General features: G+C 55.5%; 1 protein-coding gene and 1 long non-coding RNA gene across 22 annotated transcripts in view; one reads left to right on the plus strand and one right to left on the minus strand.

Annotated features, from left to right (window-relative positions):
* Positions 1-15,258, plus strand: part of CEP164 (centrosomal protein 164) — a 69,943-nt gene extending 54,685 nt beyond the window's left edge. For 11 of the 21 annotated variants that reach the window (XM_060399721.1, XM_060399719.1, XM_060399718.1 and 8 more), the window contains 20 exons: positions 1,307-1,516; positions 3,477-3,608; positions 3,726-3,942; positions 4,858-4,935; positions 5,168-5,299; positions 5,603-5,725; positions 6,875-7,018; positions 7,441-7,524; positions 7,635-7,703; positions 8,003-8,178; positions 8,535-8,661; positions 9,065-9,093; positions 9,538-9,745; positions 10,550-10,567; positions 10,662-10,817; positions 11,368-11,482; positions 11,817-12,158; positions 12,889-12,955; positions 13,640-13,762; positions 13,943-15,258. In XM_060399721.1, the coding sequence (XP_060255704.1) occupies positions 1,307-1,516; positions 3,477-3,608; positions 3,726-3,942; positions 4,858-4,935; positions 5,168-5,299; positions 5,603-5,725; positions 6,875-7,018; positions 7,441-7,524; positions 7,635-7,703; positions 8,003-8,178; positions 8,535-8,661; positions 9,065-9,093; positions 9,538-9,745; positions 10,550-10,567; positions 10,662-10,817; positions 11,368-11,482; positions 11,817-12,158; positions 12,889-12,955; positions 13,640-13,762; positions 13,943-14,039 (2,647 nt within the window). In that variant the 3' untranslated portion in view covers positions 14,040-15,258. Of the gene's footprint in view, positions 1-1,306; positions 1,517-3,476; positions 3,609-3,725; positions 3,943-4,857; positions 4,936-5,167; positions 5,300-5,427; positions 5,465-5,602; positions 5,726-6,874; positions 7,019-7,440; positions 7,525-7,634; positions 7,704-8,002; positions 8,179-8,534; positions 8,662-9,064; positions 9,094-9,453; positions 9,746-10,549; positions 10,568-10,661; positions 10,818-11,367; positions 11,483-11,816; positions 12,159-12,888; positions 12,956-13,639; positions 13,763-13,942 lie in introns of those variants that run through there. The other 10 variants (XM_042232673.1, XM_042232675.1, XM_027979234.2 and 7 more) reach the window with 8 other exon arrangements.
* LOC121816628 (uncharacterized) lies at positions 9,740-10,691 on the minus strand. Its single transcript, XR_006056270.2, has 3 exons — positions 10,583-10,691; positions 10,306-10,378; positions 9,740-9,864 (listed from the first exon to the last, which is right to left on the minus strand). It is a non-coding gene; the product is annotated as an uncharacterized LOC121816628 (long non-coding RNA).
* Positions 15,259-19,695: the final 4,437 nt, after the last annotated feature.

Below are 19,695 nucleotides of genomic sequence, written 5' to 3' on the forward strand. Positions count from 1 at the left end.
GGCCTGCCACAGGCTGAGCATCGCAGGAGAAGGTGGTGCTTTGGTGGCCAGACCAATTTCTAATGTAAGATTTAAGGACCTGGGCCTGCACACGCGCCCTTGGCCTTAGGAAAGCCACTCTGGGAAGCAAAATACTTTATCCTACTTACGTTTCCATTGCTTAAAGTGTTCTTGGGGTTACTCTTTGGCTATTTCCTTCAAGAGCCAAAATGTGCTCAACAGAACAGCCTTCATGACTTTGTAGACATCTCTTTAACCAATCCCATTGTTCCTTATCTCACCACCTGCCTTTTGCATCCCAGTTAGAGTTCCTTTTACCCATTTCCACACGGTGAATTCACTCTAAGCAGATGAAGCTGTGGCAGTGTTGAGGTACCCATTTCCACGTGGTGAAGTCACCCTAAGCAGATGAAGCTGTGGCAGTGTTGAGAAACAGAGCCTGGCCTTTCAGATGTGCTGTTGCTGCTCTCTCTGGCTTAGGGAAGGGTCTCCTGCCTGGCTCCCTTGGCATTGTGGAAAGAGGTTGTGCACTCCTGGGCCTCCAAGGACTATTCTGGGCCTCAGGGCTAGGAGACATGCTGCTGCTTCTCCTGCCGACTCATAAGCATTGACCTCTGTTCAGTTTTGAGAGTCAGGGAGTAGCCTCTGGGGACTTCCTAAACTGCCGGCATGACCCTCAAGTAACAGGGAGAACCCTGGTAGGAGATGGAACCAGGGCCATGAATCCACTCGGGAGGAGTCCACAAGGGACAGAAGTTTGCCCTCTTCTCCTGCCGCCAGCCCCTGAGCCATGTCTCGGGGTGTTTACTCAGGCCACAACCTACCCAGTCCCCTGAGAGCCTCCTATGCGTCACCCCGCTCCTTAGGCACTCAGGCCCTCCCTCACACAGCCACAGTGGGGCTTACTGTATAGAGCAGGGGTCTCCAACCTCCAGGATCTAATGCCTGATGACCTGAGGTGGAGCTGATACAGTAGTAATAGAAATAAAGTGCCCAGTAAATGTAACGCCCGTGAATCATCGCCAGACCATCCCCGCACCCCTGGTTTGTGGAAGAATTGTCTTGCATGAAACCAGCTCCTGATGCCAAAAAGGTTGGGGGCCACTGCTGTGGAACAGATGCTGCCCTTGTGTTCGAGAGGGTAGCCTTGCTGCTCGCCCTCGGGCGACCTGACGTGCACGTACGACTCCTGACCAGGGGCCCTCCGTTACGGCTCCGTGTGGGATGTTCGGTATCTGTATAAACCCTGGTGCCAGAAGGTGGGTGAACAGTAGACCGAGTGAAACGCTGCTCCTGCCCTTGGCAGGCGATCTGCAGAGCCCGCAGCTCCCCGGGAGCAGCTCTCAGAGGCCGCGCTGGAGGCCACGAAAGAGGCGGTGGCCCGAGAACTCGAGCAAGAACAGACACGGCTCCTGGAGTCCAAGCGAGAGAAGATGCAGCGACTGCGGGAGAAGCTGTGGCAGGAGGAGGAGGCGGAGGCCCTGCAACTTCACCAGCAGAAAGAGAAGGCTCTCAGGTCCTGCCGCCCCCCGGCCCAGCCACCCTGGCTGCCACTGGGATGCCCAGCCCCTCCAGGATGACTCCTCTGTGGCCCGGGTGGAGGAGGGGTGGGCTCCCTGGCCGAGACCCGTGCCCAACACAGGCTCTGCTGACCAGAGTCCATCCTATGTCACCCCTCCCGGATCCCCCTGCCAGAGAGCACCCCAAAGAATAGATGGTCCCAGGCATCCTCTTCCAGCCGCCTGGAACTTGGGGTAGGGGGCCTCCCCAAACAGAGTGCGACTCAGCTTACCTCGAGAGGCAGTGCCTAGGAAGAAATACTGGTGATGTCTCCCTACCAGGCTCCTCTCTCTCCCTGGCCACCCTGGGCTGTGCTGACTGCTTTCTGTCCCTTCCTGAACCCCCCAACTTCAAAGCGGCCTCCCAGAGCCTTCCTAAATTGCAGTGAAAACCAGCCTGTTGAAAAGTATCTGACTCAGGGCCTGAAACCTGATAGTTGCTCAATAAAGCTGGTTCTTGGCTGTATTTTCAGTTGAAATCAGTACAGTGTTAGTGGTCTTGACCAAGTGATTTCTCTGTGGGCAGTGCCTTGCCTGGCTCTCTTCAAAGTAGTCATGAGAACCCTGTTTCTATTTACACATGAGCCTTTTTGAGAGGTAGGGTCTCCTCTCTACTGGGAAATTACCACTTGGTAGAAATTTCTGGAAGCCACAACTGACCTTGTAGCAAATATTTCTTGAATGAGAAGGCAGGCAGGCAGGCAGACGCTTAGTTTCTTTAGTTATAAAACAGAGTTTGGTTGTAAGATGAAGAGAGGAGAGCATTGTAAAATGCAGGACTTAACTGCTAAAGACCCTTCCATTCTGTGGCAATATGTGTAAAATTTAGCCTTGGGACAAAGAGAAAGGGTTTCTTGGGGAATCTAGCAGGAAGAATCGTTAAATTTTCTGTCATTACGGAAGAGAGCAGTGGTGTTGATAGCTGAAAATAGAAAACTATCTGAAGTCTTTTCTGGCTCTGGAATTCACTGCAGAAGCTTTTCCGAGAGATTGTCTTCTGAATCATGTTTTTCTCAGGCTTGAACTCCCTGAGTGTGCAGCACTGGTCACGTGACAGCCCCTGGTCACGTGGGGGCCACGCAAGGGTTGTCTGCTTGGGATGAGGTAGTCACCACCTCGGTCTGTGAATAAGGGACCCCTCACAGATAATTTGCTTGTAGTTTGGGCCTGGGTGATACTGCCCAAATTCAACCAGCATTTATGGAGTCCCTACTTCCATTTCTGTTACTGTGCTTGGCACTTGGGAGATAGCAGATTTTAAGACAAGATTCCTTCTCTGGAGATGTTCCCATACTTGTAAGGAAAACACATATACAAAGGCTGAATTATGGTGTGATGTTATGCATGGCAGGGAGTGGCATGGATAAGAAAGGTCCTCATATAAAGTGTGATGGGAGCTGAAAGGGGATTGATGAGCTTGGAGAGAGTTGGAAAGGCTTCTCCGAGAGGAGGGAGTTGGGTGTTGAACATGGAACATGGGTTCGTCAGGTAGGAAATGGGATTCTCAATGGGAGAGCTGGCTTGAACAAAGGCCAGGAGGCAGGGAGGAGTATGGTGGGGTTTGGAGATGCTGGCTCATGTGATGTGGCCAGAGCTGGGTTGGGGTCAGACAGAATCCGACCTTAAGTAAATGCCTCCCACCTGGTTGCAGAGGAGAACCTTTGGCAGAAATGCTATTTTGGGATTATGGAGCTTGTGATCTGCTTCCTGTGGCAAAGGGCAGGTGGAGTTCATAGCCCCTCTCGCCCTGGGAGGTATTAAAGGCAGCAGGACCCAGAAGCTAAGGTTAGGCTTGTCCTTAAGACGTAGGAAGCTTCACAAGCAGGCTCCAGGCTTTTGGAGGCTGAGAGCCAGGGGTTAGGTGTAGAAAGGGGAAGGCCTTGTGGTCCCGCCAGCAAACTTGTCTTTGCCTTGCAGTTCCCTGAAGGAGCAGCTGCAGAGAGCCACCGAGGAGGAGGAGACCCGGATGAGAGAGCAGGAGCGCCAGAGGCTGTCCCAGCTCCGCGCCCAGGTGCAGTCCAGCTCGGAGGCCGATGAGGACCAAATCAGGTGGGTGCGGACTGTGGGCTGCCTGGCCTCCCCGGAGGCTCACCCCTCTTGGCACCCCCCACCTCACCCCGACCAACACAAGTGCCCAGACCCACCCCCACGTCCTTTTCTGCCCAGGGCCGAGCAAGAGGCTTCCCTGCAGAGGCTGCGAGAAGAGCTGGAGTCTCTGCAGAAGGCCGAGAGGGCCAGCTTGGAAGAGAGAAGCAGGCAGACCCTGGAGCAGCTCAGGGAAGAGACGGAGGCTTCAGAGAAGAGAGAGCAGGCTGCCCTGAAGGTGGAGAAGGAGAGGGCCTTGCAGCAGCTGAGGGAGCAGCTGGAAGGGGAGAGGAAAGAAGTGAGTGCCCCTCTCCACCCCTGTGTGTCCCTGGGGAGGGCTGCGTGCTGAGGAAGAACAAGAGCCAGCCTTGGCGCCCAGGGGAGCCAGCAGCGCGGGGTCTGTGTGGAAGGGCGTGGCGATGTTGGGCCGGCCGTCTGGGCCCATGTAGAGCCCGCTCGATTCAGAGCAGATGCTGCCCTGGTCTCCACGGTGGGGTCCAGAGGGCCCCCTCCAGGGCCTGTTGGGAGTTGTCAGCAGCAGAGAAGAAGTTTGAAGGGAAAGGACCCGGGGGTTTGGGAAGACTCCATGGCTGAAGGAGTTGAAACCAGACCAGAGGCCTTGAGACGGAGGTGCAGTGTCCCCGTCCTTGTCCCTGAGGGCAGCTGTGATGACCTCTCATCTCTCCTTCCCTCCCCTGCCTCAGAGTGAGAGGCTGGCTCACTCAGGGGAGTTTGTTCTTTATCCTTACTCACTATCCCTCCCATCCAGTGGTCTGTCTCTAGGTAGTAGGCCAAGTGGAACTGGTGTTCTATTTTGGTTCTGGGTGGAGTGTCAGTTCCCAGACCAAGGGAACCTACGGGGGAGGTCACTGTGTTGCACGTGCTCAGGGAGACGGTGCTGAGCCTCCAGGCCTCCTGGCCTTTATTCACAGGCAGGAGTGTGGCCTGTGTGCGGTGGTTTGGCCCAGAGGCCGGAGAGTGGAAGGGCCATGGCCGAGCCTCACTGAAGCTTTCCCTCCACGTCGGCCTCCACGTCCCCGTTTGCTTGCAGACTTGAGGGACAGCTGTTTTGGAGGAATACAGATGTGCCTGTGGTTCCCCTTGGCCCCTGAGCTCGAGGGCCTTGGGGATGGTCTTCCTGGCTCTTCCTCTCCCCAGAGTCAGAGCCTGGCCAGCCTGCCCTGGTCCTCACAGGCCCTGTGTTGCACCCTAGGCAGCGGCAGCGCTGGAGAGGGAGCACAGAGAGGAGCTGGAGCGGCTCTCCTCCTCGCTGGAGGCCAAGCACAGGGAGGTGAGGGGCGGCGGCCCTGCCTGCCCGGCACAGCCTGGTGTGCTGGGCCCCGGGCTCTGAGCCTTCACGGCTGGCTGGTCGGCAGAACTCCACCCCAATCCCGGCCCTGCCACTAGCTTCCCTCTCCTGCAGCCCCGGGGTCTGGGGGCTGGGTCCCTGGGAAGCGAGTTGCCAGCGGCCACTCTGTAGGGCCCTCTGAGGGTCACGCTCCCCGGTGCGGGCGCCTCCTCAGGTGGTCTCCAGCCTCCAGAAGAAGATGCAGGAAGCTCACCAGAGAGAGGAGGCCCAGCTGCAGGAGAGCCTTGGGCGGGCGGAGCAGCGAGCCCATCACAAGGCATACCAGGTGCTGGAGTACGAACAGGAGGTGCGTGCCGGTCTGCTCCTTTTGCCCTAGGGGCCCGGAGTCGTGGGCGGCCGGCCGAGCCGTCCTGGCCCAAGGGGCCTCTGCTTTGCTTTGGACGGCTCAGCTGGGGCTCTGTTTTTGTGCCTTAGTTCCCTGGAGGCCAAGTCCTTCTCCACCCTGTGCCCTGTACGTGAGTGGAGTGGGAGGGGGTGCTGGGTGTGGCCACGTGTGAATGTAGGGGGAGGTGGGCGTGTGTTGCACACGTGTGTGAGTCCTTCAAGTGCCTCAGTCCTGCATGTCGCATCTCTGCCTCCTGCCCGGCAGCTCAGTGGCCTCCTGAGAGAGAAGCGCCAGGAGGTGGAGCGGGAGCACGAGCGGAAGATGGACAGGATGAAGGAGGAGCACCAGCAGGTGGTGGCTGAGGCCAGGCAGCAGTACGAGGCCGAGGTGACTGGGCCACCTCCCCTGGCGCATGCGTGTGTGTGCGTGCACACACACCCACTTCCACCCACCCACCCCTTGGGGTCCTTCCCAGATGTCCGGAGGGCCTTGGAAGGAGTCAGGTGTGGTGGGAAGTGTTCTTCCCTGGCCCCCAGCAGTGGTGAAATTCAGTTTTGTACTAAAGCATTACGGGAAGCCTGCTCCTCCCCGCCATCAGGCTGCACTTTGCTCTCCTGTTAATAACAGCCAAGGTGCATTGAGCTTATACGCTGTGCCGGGTGCATCCTGAGCTCTTTGCACGTTAACCTCATTTAGTCTTCACAATACCCTTGGGTGGGGGGCATCCGTACTATCCTCCTCTCCATTTTAAAAAGAGGAAACTGAGACTTGAGCTTAAGCAACTCCCTTAAGCCTCCCTGGCTGATAAGTAAAGGAGCTAGGATTCAAGCCAAGGCTATCTGACTCCAGAGCCTTCGACTTTTAACCACCAACGCTGTGCCTCCAGGCCTACAGAAATTCCAGGACTCCCGGAAATAGATTGGCAAGAGCCAACCACTATTTAGATATTACCTGCCCATCTTCAGTCTCTGGCTTGGAGGGGAAAGTTCAGTGACTAAGTGGACCCGATGGCACGCTCACGTTGGGGTAAACAACTGGGAGGGCTGGTGGCTGACTTTAGCCCAGAGCTGGATGGGCTTCTGTCCCCAGTTTCTAGGCTTCGCCTCCAGAAACTTGAACCAGTATCCCAGACTCTGCACCAGGGCAGAAATAGCAGCCCAGAGGAAAATGTAGTTGACTCCTTTCCTAAACCAATTCTGCCCTTGTTGAAGAATAATGACATTTTAGTAATAACCCCTTCCCTTAAGGAAGGAAGGCTGTGTGTGTGGGGAGTGGTAAGAGAGGCAGGTGTCCACACCAGGGATTTCTCAGGACATCTGTCTAGTGTTGTTTCAGCAGCAGAGAGGGGGTTGCAGGCTTTCTGGGGATGAGACCACGTGGTCCTGGGCACTATCTCCAGGAGCCGGCCTTAGAGGCCTGGTGGGGTCCCTGATCTTACTGACCTGAGGCGGCAGGGCAGGGGGTAGGGGGCAGCTCTGGTTGAAGGGTTGGGAAGGGCCGCCGTGGTTTCCCACCAACGGCCCCACCCTCTGTCAGGAGAGGAAGCAGCGGGCTGAGCTCCTGGGGCACCTGACGGGAGAGCTGGAGCGCCTGCACAGGGCCCATGAGCGAGAGCTGGAGTCGGCGAGGCAGGAGCAGGACAGGCAGCTGGAGGACCTGCGGCGGCGGCACCGGGAGCAGGTGGGCACTGGGCTGACGGTGCTTGGGGCCCACCCTCCCCAACCCCTCCACCCAGGGTAGAAGAGTGCTGGGGGCCGGCACTGCCACAGCGGTGGGGTGGAGCCTGACGGCTTCAGGGGTGGGGAGGTCTCTCTCTGGCCATCCCCAAGCTGGGGCATCCGTGCTCTTTTGGTTTCTGGGCCAAGGAGCATCCCCAGGACTAGAAGAAGCAGAGGTCAGTGCACCTCGGGCTTTGGGGTTGGTGTCTTTGCCTATGCTCACCATTCCCCCTGAAATAAGCAAGGGGTGATGCTCTGCTGGGGGAGCCCAGCCCAGCTTGGAGCACGGGGTATGGGGCACACTCGCGAACTCCTCCTGGCCCTCAGCTCGGGCCTGGGCACTGGCTGCATGCCTGTCTTTCTCTCTACGTACACTCGGTGCAGGAAAGGAAGCTCCAAGATTTAGAGGTGGAACTTGAAACCAGAACCAAGGATGTCAAGGCCCGATTGGCTCAGCTGGATGTCCAGGTGCGGGAGTAGGGGCAGAGGACAGGCTCTCGGGTACTCTTGACCTGTAAGTCCGCTCCCCCAGGGGAGGCCGGAGTCGGCCTGACGGCCAGACCTTCTGTGCTCCGCAGAAGGAGGCGGCCCGAAAAGAGAAGCAGCAGCTCCTCGATGCGCAGAGGCAGGTCGCGCTAGAGAGCGAGGTTCGTCTGCTGCTTCTCCTGTCCTCCCTTGTTGTACTTCCTTCCGCCCCCAGCCCCTACATTCCCCTGGTCTGTCGGGGAATTGGGTTCCAAACTCTGTTGGCTAGCATCCCATGGATAGCCTCTCTGTGGGAGACTAGCTCGGGCAACCCTGGGGGGCGGGGCCGCTGAGGGGAGGGGCCTGGCCCAGCCTCTCCCCCAGTGCTTCCCCGTTGTCTGCTCTGTGACACCCCCGTCCACTCCCTCCCACGTCTCCAGGTCCTTCTGTCTTTCCTTCTGCCTTTCCTTCTGCCCCCTAGGAAGCCACAGCCACCCATCAACACCTGGAGGAGGCAAAGAAGGAGCACGCCCACCTGCTGGAGTCAAACCGGCAGCTCCGAAGAATCCTCGAGGAGCTTCAGGCCCGCAAGTTGGAGCTGGAGTCCCAGGTGGAGCTGCTGCAGGCCCAGAGTCAGAGGCTGCAGAAGCATGTCAGGTGGTCTGGACCCCTGCGCTCTGCCACCCCCGCGCCCTGCCACCCCTGCGCCTCCCGCCTGCCTTCTGACCTCTGCCGCTTGGGGGCTCTGTCTGTTCATGGCCCAGTTAGCAGGCAGAGGTGGAGCCAGACGGAGGGGCTGTGTTTCGTAGGGACTTAGCGGGGGCGTTAAGAGGCTGGGACTAGCCCGGGTCCCCCGGTTCTGGGGTCCCTGCCCCAGCATCTTTGGCAGGATTGAAAGGGTGGAGGTGGTTCTGCCCCTTCCCCGCTAGGAGTCCTGAAAGGTGCTGCCAGGCCTGCTACAACATGTGACCCTGCCTCACCAACTCCCCCCACTCCCCAATTTCCCATCACAGCGACCTGGAGGTCCAGGCTCAGAAGCAGCAGGACTTGTTGAAAGAGCTGGAGGTAAAGGACAGTAACGCTTCCCCACATTTGGAGCCCAGTCTCCTCCTTGAGGACCTGAGGAGATCCCCCCGGACGGTGAGCTTCTCTTGGAAGGGTCAGGGTGGCTGGAGTTGGGCAGGGCTCCACGAGGGGCGGGGCTCTCGGAGGGGTTGAGGTCCAGGAGGGATGGGGCTGCATCGGGGGGAGAGTGGGTAGGAGGGCCCCTGGGCGGGGGGGGGGCTCCAGGAAGGGTCCTGACTGTTCTGCCCAGGACTTTTTAGTCTCCTATTACCATTCCTAGCCCTACTTCTGCATCAGTCAAATTATATCTGTAAGTAACTGGTGCTCGGTGGCTGGCAGAACCATCATCTGGGCCTCTAGGAGGGACTTCGGGGTCTATTGAGCCTGTAGTTACCTGATGTTGTTACATTCAGTGGGCGTTTTCTACTGCGTGTGTCTTAGAACCAGACTAAAGAGGTATCCTTCTCTCTCTTCCCAGAGCAAGGAGACTGACCTATCCTTGGACAGGTGCGTTCCAATAACCTGTCCTGTTTTGGGTTGAGGATCCAGGAATGGTTGAGTGAGGACGTGTGTCAGGGCCGGGGACTGACCTGGACCCATGGTCTCCAGTGGGGCTTGGTTCGAGGATAGGGGCTGGGGCACTGAGGAGTCTTCTGTGACAAGCCAGGAAGGTGCCCAGGGTGATCACTGACACAGCACGCTGGCATGGACTGACCTTGCACGAGGGTCAGGCTGATGGGAGGGTCTGGCCGTCTCTGGAGGCTTCAGGTGCGGCTCCTGTCAGGGTCTGGGTGGGAGGACTGGCATGCACAGTGCCCGTGCCACATGCCATGGGTCTTGAGCAGCGGTGTCCCCACCCTCTCCTAGCCCTGCGGTCTGTGCTCAGGCTGGACACCTGAGCAGGAGTCCATAGTGGGTGTGTCCCCGCTCCACCCCTGCCCTGTTCTGCAGCGCTCGGCACTACCTCTCTGCTGAAGGGGTGGCTCTCCGCAATGCCAAAGAGTTCCTCGTGCGACAGTCACGCTCCATGCGGAGGCGGCAGACAGCTCTGAAGGCTGCCCAGGAGCACTGGCGCCAGGAGCTGGCCAGCGCTCAGGAGGCGGCCAAAGACCCACCAGGCACCAAGGCCCTGGAGGACATGTGCAAGGACCTGGAGGAGGTCAGGAGCCCGGGGGGGACTCAGCCACGCTGGGGAGGCCGGGGGCAGGAAGCTGGCCCTCCCTTTGGGCTTGCCCTCAGTAGATCATGCCCAGGTAGGCGCAGAGTCACTGGACAAGTCTAGGGAGACCAGACAGGAGGAGATGGAGGTTATGGATTGCCACAAGGATGGAAGCTCCTTACACTCACTTAGCAGTGCAGAATGCTTTCTCTATTAGGAAGTCATTTGGGCCTCACAGTAACCAGAGACAATGTACAGGGTTGTAGTGGTGTTCCCATTTTCTAGAAGTTCCACATTGCTTGGCCATTCCATCACACTCAAGACTTTACTCATAAGTGAAAATCTTTTGAGCACACTCAGCATAAGCCGAATTCCCTGTTTTCCTTCTCTGAGAGCCTAATTTGTAATGAAAAGGACATGTCTTCATGGTTATTAGTGGGATCACACATCTCTTTGCCATGTGAGGATCTTGGCAGATTATGCCTAGAGCTGGTGAGGGATTGCGGGCCCTGTGGCCCCTAAGTCTGGCTGGGGGGCAGCAGAGGGTCAGAGGTCAGTACCTTTGGAGGGGCAGCCTTCCAGGGGCATCTGCATTCCATCCGCAGGGCCTGGAACTGCTCTGCTGAATCCCTGCTGTTGAGGATGGGGGTAGTAATGGTAGTTGGAACAGTGATAATAATAATAACCATTTGTTTAATAGTAACTGTTTTGAGAATTTATTAGGTGTGGGCATAGTGCAGGGCATGTATCATGTTATCTCTTCTAATCTTCAAGACCCTATGAGAAGTTTTTTTTTTTTTTAAGATGAATATCCAGAGTTCGGTAATTTAAGCTCACCCAGCCAACAAACGGAAGAGCAGGGGGGACTCCTCTATGTGCCGGTGTGGTTAGTCACCGTCTTCCTCCTTCGCTGCAGGAGACCAGGCATCTGGATGAGATGAAGTCAGCCATGCGGAAAGGCCATGACCTCCTGAAGAAGAAGGAGGAGAAGCTGCATCAGCTGGAGTCCTCTCTCCAGGAAGAGGTGCAGCCCAGCCTGGCCCCAGCCTCCCTCTTCTGTTCCTGGGATTCGGTGGGGGTTCTTGGGTCCCGTGTCGGGGTAGCTTAGGTCCAGGATTGGCAGTAGGCTTGGGGATTCTGAGCTGCTGAAAGTGGCTGTGACTTCAGCTTTGACTGTCAAGCACATTTGGGGGTTTGGGTCTGTGCTGAGACATCCTGAGCAGACTTGGATCCTCTTGCTGAAGGTTCTCAGGAGAGGACTGGTCCTGCCCTGGTGCCCGAGGAGAGGTGTGCCTTGAGGGCCAGGAATAGAGGCTCCTTGGTTTCGCTACTTTCCCTGGGCCTCGTAGGCTTTCCTCTGGATGTCTGAGATATGGGTGCAGCAGGAGCTGGAAAGAAACTGTGGGGAGTGTTTACTTGGGTGAGGGTGGGGGCCTGCCTGACCCTGGTGGCCTTACTGGCTATATCTCCAGTGGCTGAGTTCTCTCAGCCTCACCTGCAAGGCAGCCTGTGCCTCCCCCAGAACTTGGGACCCAAAGAGCCTATCCACCAAGTCCTCAGCTGTCACGAGGGCAGGAAGCACAGAGCAGGTGCCGCCCTCAACTGCTGTGTCTTCCCACCAGGCTTCGGATGAGGACACGCTGAGAGGACCCCCCACGAAGAAGGTGGTGACCTTTGACCTCAGCGACCTGGAAGATGGGAGCAGTGACAGTTCTGACTCCTGCCCCCTGCCTCGCTGTGAGTGGGCTGGGGGAGGACCAGAGATGCAGCCCCTCCCCACAGCCCAGCAAGAGAGGGCCCCCTTGCTGTGCCAGTGTCTGGAGCAAGTGGTCAGCAAATGCCCTGGCAGGAGTGAGCTGGCTGGGTTTACAGGGCCCAGAGGCTCGGGGGACTCGCAGCAAGAGGAGCGTCCCTCTTGGCCTTTCCCGGAGGGCCTCTCCCTATAGACGCTCTGAAACACTGAAGCTGTGGGGCTTTTGTTGAGAGGAACAGGGGAAGGGGTAGGAATGTGGGCCAGTAGGGTGCAGTACCAGCCAGGCTGTTCTCCACCCTCCGCCTCTTCCCTTTGCAGTCAACCTGGCCCCAAGCCCCACCTTCCCCAACAAGATCCACTACCTGAGCAGCTCCCTGCAGAGCATCAGCAGCCAGCTCAACGGGGTGCTCGGTGTCCTGGGCAGCCTCAACGCCCAGCCGCCACCGCTCTTCTCCATGCCCGTGCCGCTCCCCACCCAGGCCTCCAGGAGCACCCCGGCTCCCCCCAACCCCTCCCTGGCCCGGGGCTCAGCCTCGTCCCTGGCTCAGCCCACGTCTGCCCAGTGGACCTGGGACCCGGGGCTGGGCCCCAGGCTCTCTTCCTCTGCGGCTCAGACCGTGGACGACTTCCTGGTGGAGAAGTGGCGCAAGTATTTTCCAAGTAAGCCTCCCTCTGGGCTGTGCACGGTTCTGGCTCAGCCTCCCCGCCTCCCTCCTCTGCCTGCCCCTCACCCCCAGCTTTGGCATGGCCCCCGGACTCTCAGGGTCCCTGGGAGGACCTTGCTGCTCGCCCTGTGGCTGGAGGCCCTCTGGGTCAAGGACAGGTTACCTGATGGGGCCTTTATGATGGATTCTAGAGCTCAGCTGAACCTGAGGAGGTCACTTGTCAGAGTTGTGATCACTGCCATCTTGAGTGTTCTGTATTATGGGCCAGGCATTTTATATATGGTTTTTCACTGAGTCCTTATAATAATCCTCTGAGGTTATTCCACACTTTCATCCCCATTTTACAGATGGGGAAACAGACTCAGAGGTTAAATAATATCCTCCAGGGTACCCAGGGAGCAAGCAACAGACTGGATTTTGACCCCATGTCTGTGACTCCGGGGTTTGTAACCCTTTGGCTGTATGTGGCTTCCTCTGGTCTCATGCCCCTGCTGAGGAATGTGAAAATCCATAAAAAGTTATTTGAAGGAAGAGCTTCTAATTTCAGTTTTAGAAATAAGTAGGACAGTTTCTGGGTACAATCTCTCTCACCTCCAACCTCAGAAGCTTTTCCTGTCTTTGGTTTGGGGCACTGCCTTTGCAGTTTCTGGGTTGGGGGAGGCAAGAGGGGGCTGGCTTGGCTAAACTGCTGCTCATTTCTGACTGCTTCCCTCACACTTTTCCAGCTGGCATCCCGTTCCTCAACAGTGGTCCTGCCCCCTTGGAAAACAGGCTCGGGTATGTGTCTGCCAGGTAAGCCTCCCTGTGGGCTCAGGGTGGAGCCACTCCATTCAGCTGCAGCTCCCAGGGCAGGTGGGACCTGGTGAAGGGACCAGAAGGCCCTATCACGTCACCCAGACATTAGGCAGGTCCCCCAGGCCATGAAGCTGCTGAGGTCCCAGTGGGGCCAGGCTGGCCTTACCTGAGCCAGCCCCATGAGGAAACTGCCCAGTGGCACCCTGGGGAGAAATGGGATCTGGCTGTGGAGTGAGGCGTTCGTCTCTGCCCTGAGCTCTTTGTCTGCTGTGCACAGCTCCATTCTTCCCCCAGACCTGCTGAGCAACATCTGGAGGGAGTGGGGGCTCCCTGTGGGGGAGACAGATGGGCAATTATTGAAACCTGTTATTAATTCCCCCTTCATCTTATTCCTTGCCAAATGTACCCCCCCTTGATGTGTCCCTGCAGGCCCCCAACCATAAGCACAGCCCCTCTCACCCTTTGGCCAGCTTGGGAGCTGATGCTGGGAAGGTATTTGAGTTGATAGAGAGGAAAGTGTTTACTGATGAGATTGGCTGGGCACAGGCAGACATGGGAGCCCTGAAGTCAGGTGCATTCACCCAGGGTGGAGGCTTCACCCTCTTCCCTTTTGGAAATAGATGCTCCTCACCCCAGAGGGGCACTCTTGCCATGCTCCTGCCTCCTCTCCCCTCCCCGCAGTGAGCAGCTCCGCCTCCTGCAGCGTCCCTATTCCCGAGTCCCTGAGGTGGGCACCTCCAACTTGCAGGACCTGATCGCGGCTAACCGAAAGTGGCTAGAACATTACAAGAACGACCCCAAGTTGTATCCTTTTACCTGCCTTTTACCTTCCTGCTCTAAATGCCAGGGCAGGTGGGCCCTAGGCAGGGTGGGGGTGTCCCAGCTAGGCAGGGTGGGGGTGTCCCAGGAGGGTCCCGTCTGGTCCATGACTCCTCCCCAACAGTGCTCAGCTGACTGTGGAGTTCTCCTTCACCTTGTGGCCAGACCTCTCTTCTCCTTGGTGCCCAAGCCAGCAGCTGGTTCCAGCCTCCTACAGCTGGACCTGGATGGGAACAACAGACTGAAAGTCTATCACTACTGAGGCGCTGAGCCGGGGGGCAGCCTGGCCTCTCCTGCACCCAGACCATGTGCCCTACTTGCTGCCTGCACGTTACTCCCTGATAAAGCATCCTCCTGGCCCCCCTCTGTGCTGCTTGCCTCACTTGGAACTTAGAGGAGCCCCGGGGCACCAGGGGAAACGGAGGGTGTGACCAGGAACAGTAAGCCACCCCTAGACTGTAGCATCTCAGGCTGCCCTGTGTGGCCTGTGCGTGAGCCTTGCGACACTGATGTGGGGCAGAGGTGGCGCTGGGGGAGCTCCTGCTTCAGAGGCCAGGGGACTCCATTGGAGTGGAGTCGGTCTCTTGGACCTGTGGGGCCCGCTTGGAGCTCCCAGGGTCACATATGTGGTCCCTCACTCCCCAGAACAAAGCCCCCCACCCCGGCATGTTTGTCCTCTGGGACCAGGGCCCGCCTTTCTAATACCTCAGCCCTGTAGAGATCAAGCCTTTTTTTTTAACGTCCCCTTTCCTGAGCACTCTGTCTCACCTTTTGACTTATCTCAGGATTGGGCCCAGAGCCCTGTGGGCGGTGGCTGGCCCCAGAAGTTTTGCCACTTGTCTTCCCTCTGCTGGTCCTGGGCTTTCCTCAGGGGCTGTCCTCAGGAGCACTTCCTTCCCCCCGCCCTGGGGCTCCTCCCCAGAGCATCCCAGCTACATTCTCAGGTCTCAGGAAGCTGGTGAGCCACAGAAGAGACTGGGAGGGCTCACCATGGCTTCCTCTTCCTGGAGCACTCGGGTGTATATGTGCATTATATCCGTCCGTCTTTTCCACCTGTGCCGTCCCTGCCGCCCCTTCTCAGAGCCTGGAGACTTGTTCTGAAGGAGGTGAGGGGCTGGGCCCATGCCTGCCGTCTGGCACAGCACCCTGCCACCCTTCCCACATCAGCGGGCTCCTTGAGGGGACATGCAGGCAGTGCTTAACATCTGCCCCATCGTTTAAATAAAATGCCCCCCCCCCCTTTTCTTGTCTTGAAAGCGGTGGGGGTTCCCCTGCCTCTCCACCCCTTTCTTTGGATAAGGAACTGAGATCCCATTGACTTGTTTACCCCCAGGTACTTTTTTGGCATCAGTCTACCGCATAGGATGTCCACTTTTGTTCATCTGTGTGCTTTGGGACTAGCTCATGTGCTGCAACCAACTTTGGTGACAATCCTGTGTTTTCTACATCAATTAAATCTCTGCAGGTCCATTTGCTACACAGTAGCTGTGTGAATGTGTCTCCTTTTGAAGGCCTTTGCTTCCTTTTGCTTAAGGGTAGAGGGAAGGAGATGAATATTCACAGAATACCCAGGGCTCCCCTGGTGGCTCAGTGATAAAGAACCTGCCTGCCGGTGCAGGAGACACAGCCTGGATCCCTGGTCTAGGAAGACCCCACATGCTGCAGAGCGGCTAAGCCTGTGAGCCACAGTTCCTGAGCCTGTGCTTTGCAACGAGAAGTCACCGCAACGAGAAGCCCATGCACAGCAACAAAGACCCAGCAAAGCCACGCGTACAATATTTTTCAAAAAGAATACCACAGTATCGAACCTAGTCACAACAAATCTGTTTCGTAGTTAGTTTCAGCTCCATTTCTGTGAGTGAGAAAACCAGGGCCTGAAGTCCTGGAGTTGAACTCCTGGAGTTTAAATGCCTGAAGCTCCCTACAAGAACGGAGCCTTATACCTCGTGGCTGTGTCCTTAGAGCACCCTGCTCCCTGGAGCAGTGCTGGGGGCACTCAGCCCCCAGCTGAGTTCTCCCTTATCACACCCTAGCTCCACCTACCAGCTGGAGACTCACCATGCCATTTCCCAGGGGCTACTTGACCCTGTTTCTTTACGCAAAGGTGAGCTTCCCTGAAGTTCTAAGCTGGCAAAGTCAGGTGGTTTTTTTTCCTGCTCCAGTGGTGTGAATAGCCTGTGTGGTCTTGGATTTATAGCAACAAAATTGCCAGAAGAACCAGCTGAGAAAGTTGCATTTCATGGACTTGCAAAAGAAAACCAACTTAAAGACAAACATACAAAGGTACCGAGCCTTTTGAGTCTGAGCTGCTCTGAGGATGGGAGGGAGAAAGGTGCTGAGAGGAGCCTGCAGATAACTTGTTCAGTCCACTCTAATCTCACAGCGGAGGAGGTGGCCCAGAGAGATTCTGGGAGAGGCCAAAAGTACAGTTGGTGCAGCAGAGGTGAGACCAGACCTGAGCAGTCCTGACTGGGGCTTCAGGAAAGAGGGTTTTAAAAAGGACATTTATTTTGAACAGCCTCTGCATTCACATGGCTTCGTATTTAACTGGTATAAAAGTCAGTTCATCCCTGGGACATCTTGAAGGTAACAAATATACCAGTTCTTTCTGGAGATTTTATGCAAATAGAAAAAAAAAAAAAAAGGAAACTGTTCTTACTTCCCTTTTACAGGTGGGATAAGGGTCATTCCTACTGTGGGGATCAGACAGTTTCCCAGAGCTCTTCTGTGATAGGTTTATTTCCTTTTTTTCTTAAGGGAGACCCATTAGGCATGATTATAGCCCCTCTACCATGGAAGCTTCCACACAAAATGGCTGTATGGGGAGTGGGGAAATAACCCTGGCCTTAGGACACCTGGGTTTACTTTTCGCTCTGACATTTACAAGCTCTGTGACCTCAACAGGTCCTTTCTGGGCTCATGTCTTCCTTGGTCAAAAGCTTGAAGCCTGAATGCACAGTCCAGGGATGAAGCAGGGTGGCTGTCTTAGATTTGGTGACTGAGAGGTCTGCCCTGGGTGGGGAGCTGCCTCATCCAGTGGCCTAACTCAGAGCTGGGGTGGGCAGGGGTGCTGGCAGCTGTTGCTGCCTGTTCCTCCAGCAGCTTCTTTGGGGAAGGCAGGGAAGTGATGGTTTAAACAAAAATAGCACCCGCCCTCAGCGGTGTCGATGAACTGGAACATCTCGTTCCTCCTTTCCTCCTGCACCTCCAGTCCTCCTCTCCTGCCTCCCTGATTGGCTTTGCCACCTCCAGCAGGTACATACACAGAGGGCCCAGGGAAGGGCAGGGTAATGCCATTTTTCATCATGGGGGAGAAGGGCATCTGCTCTTGAGGGGTCCTGCTCAGGTTTAAATGCAGTGGAAGTGTGAATCAAAAGGTTCACTTTATCCTCTCTGTGCCTTGAGTCTCATATCTTTAAAATGAGGTTAAATAGCAAAATCTAGCCAAACTGAACAACAAAACACTAAACAACCCAACTCAAAAATGGGCAGAAGACCTAAAGAGACATTTCTACAAAGATGCTCATTATCACTAAGTATTAAGAGAAATACAAACCAAATCTACCATGAGGTACCACCTCACATCAGTCAGAATGGCCACCACTAAAAAGTCTACAAATAACAGATGTTGGAGGGGGGTGTGGAGAAAAAGGAACCCTCCTACACTGTTGGTGGGAATGTAAACTGGTGCAGTCAGTATGGAAAATAGTACGGTGGTTCCTCAAAAAAACTAGAAATAGAGTTGCTGTATGATCCAGCAGTCCCACTCCTGGGCATATATCCAGACGAAACTATAATTCAAAAAGATAACACGCGCCCTTATGTTCACAGCAGCACTATTCACAATAGCCAAGAGATGGGAACAACCTAATATCCATCAACAGATGAATGGATAAAGAAGATGTGGTGCCTATATACAATGGATACTACTCAGCCACAGAAACAGTGAGATAATGCCGTTTGCAGCAACATGAATAGATGTAGAGGTTATCATACTAAATGAAGTCAGTAAGCAAAAGGCAAATACCATGTGATATCACTTATATGTAGACTCTAAAATATGACACAGTTGAACTTATCTATGAAGCAGAAACAGACTCACAGAGCAGATTTGTGGGATTGGGAGTTTGGGATTACAGATGCAAATGAGTATATATAGGATGGATAAGTAGCAGGGTCCTACTATATAGCACAGGAACTATGTTCAATATTCTGTTTTAAACCATAACAGAAAAGAATTTGAGAAATATATAGCTCACTTTGCTGGATAGCAGAAATTAACATTGTAAATCAACTATTAAAATTTAAAAATAAAAAAAAAGATTAAGAAATAGGAGTATCTGGCCCATAAAGTTGTTACGGGAATTAAAGAAGTTAATCCATGTAAAGTTCTCAGAACAGTGTTCAACACATAGTAAGGGGAATGGTGTCACCAACATGGTGAATAGGGTATTCCTGACTCCCCCATTCACAATAGCAACTATCAACTATTCATGGATAAGGGACTACTGAGAGAATCCTAGAACCTGGGAGCAAGGCTGAAGCACCCTCTGTACCACAAAGACCCAGGCATATTGCCTTAGAGGGGGTGAGGGGAACAGCTCTACACACTGACCACACTGCCCCTCCCCTAAGCTGGCACAGCCCCACACGGAGAGGTCTCCCCTGAGACTACGGTTCTTCCAGAGGGAAAGAGCCCGGGGATGACATCCAGCACCTCCAGCACTGTGGGTCAGTTCATGGGAGTCCTCGCTCTGGTTTCACCCCACTGGGGTCACAGGAGACTGCAAGGCTCAGCCACTGGGAATCCGATGGAGAAGGTGGAGGGGCTTCCAGTACTGGGTCTTGGCAGATCACATTTGTACCTGCAGAGACCAATTATAGTCCCAACCTGTGGCTTTGCTCATCTGCAGAGCAAATCAGTGGTGCCACATGGCCAGGGAACTTGGCAGAGTGCATGCAGGTCTGCGTGACTCAGGTCCTCAAAAGAGGAGTTCCACCAGCCCCGGAGCCTGGTCAGCTCACTTCAAGATGGAAGAGTTGAGTTATATAGTCCTACCAGCTGTGGAGTGCCTCTCAGCCTCTCCCAGCCAGAAAGCCTGGAAAAATCTGGGAGTTGTCTGAAGTGGGCCTCCCAGTTGCACCCAGGCGGGAGAACAGACATAGCCTTACCTGCTGCCAATTTGTTTTATGCCCATTAAGAAGAAGGGCTGCTTGAGAACACCTGAAAACTGCTATGTAATCCATCAATGCTTGAGCCCAGAGGCAGGTGGGCAGAGCTGATCACCCCTAGAGCAAGGGTAGTAGCCCTGGTCAGGCCAGGGAACTTGGGGCACAGGTTGGTTTCAGTCAAGACCACAGACAGCCTTCCCGGCCTTGGAGCTGTCCTCCCAAGAACAGCTGGGTAGAGAAACTGATATTGCTAAATGCAGCCATTGGCCCACCTGACCAGGGAATCCCCCCAGAGAGAGGCTGCATAGAGCCCATCCAACAGTCCTGCTTACAGTGTCACTTGGACAAAGAGCACAGCCCGTGGCTTTCCCTGTCTTAAGAGCAAAGCTACTGGCCTTACCTGATAATGATATCCAGTGCACAACTTTTGCCTGATTTGGGTCCCCAAATGAGGAGCCATGCAGGCCCTGGGTCCCATTCCTCTGTCCCATGAGGGCAAGGGAAGCTAAGCTATAGCCCCACCAACTGCTAAGTATAGTACCCAGCCCCACCGTGTAGGAAGCCTGACAAGAGAATTCAGGCAACCGCAGAGCCTATCCTACAGGCTCCTTTGGCTAGAGAACCATGCCAGCAGTCTTATCCAACTGTTCTTAGCCAGTGGCACCTCCTCCCCCAGTTTCAGAGCTTAAACAGTTGCCTCAAACAGGAATAGATCCTATTAGCAGGCCCCACCTGCCCAAGGACAT

This window comes from Ovis aries, chromosome 15 (genome assembly GCF_016772045.2).
Source record: "Ovis aries strain OAR_USU_Benz2616 breed Rambouillet chromosome 15, ARS-UI_Ramb_v3.0, whole genome shotgun sequence".
Classification (NCBI taxonomy): domain Eukaryota; kingdom Metazoa; phylum Chordata; class Mammalia; order Artiodactyla; family Bovidae; genus Ovis; species Ovis aries.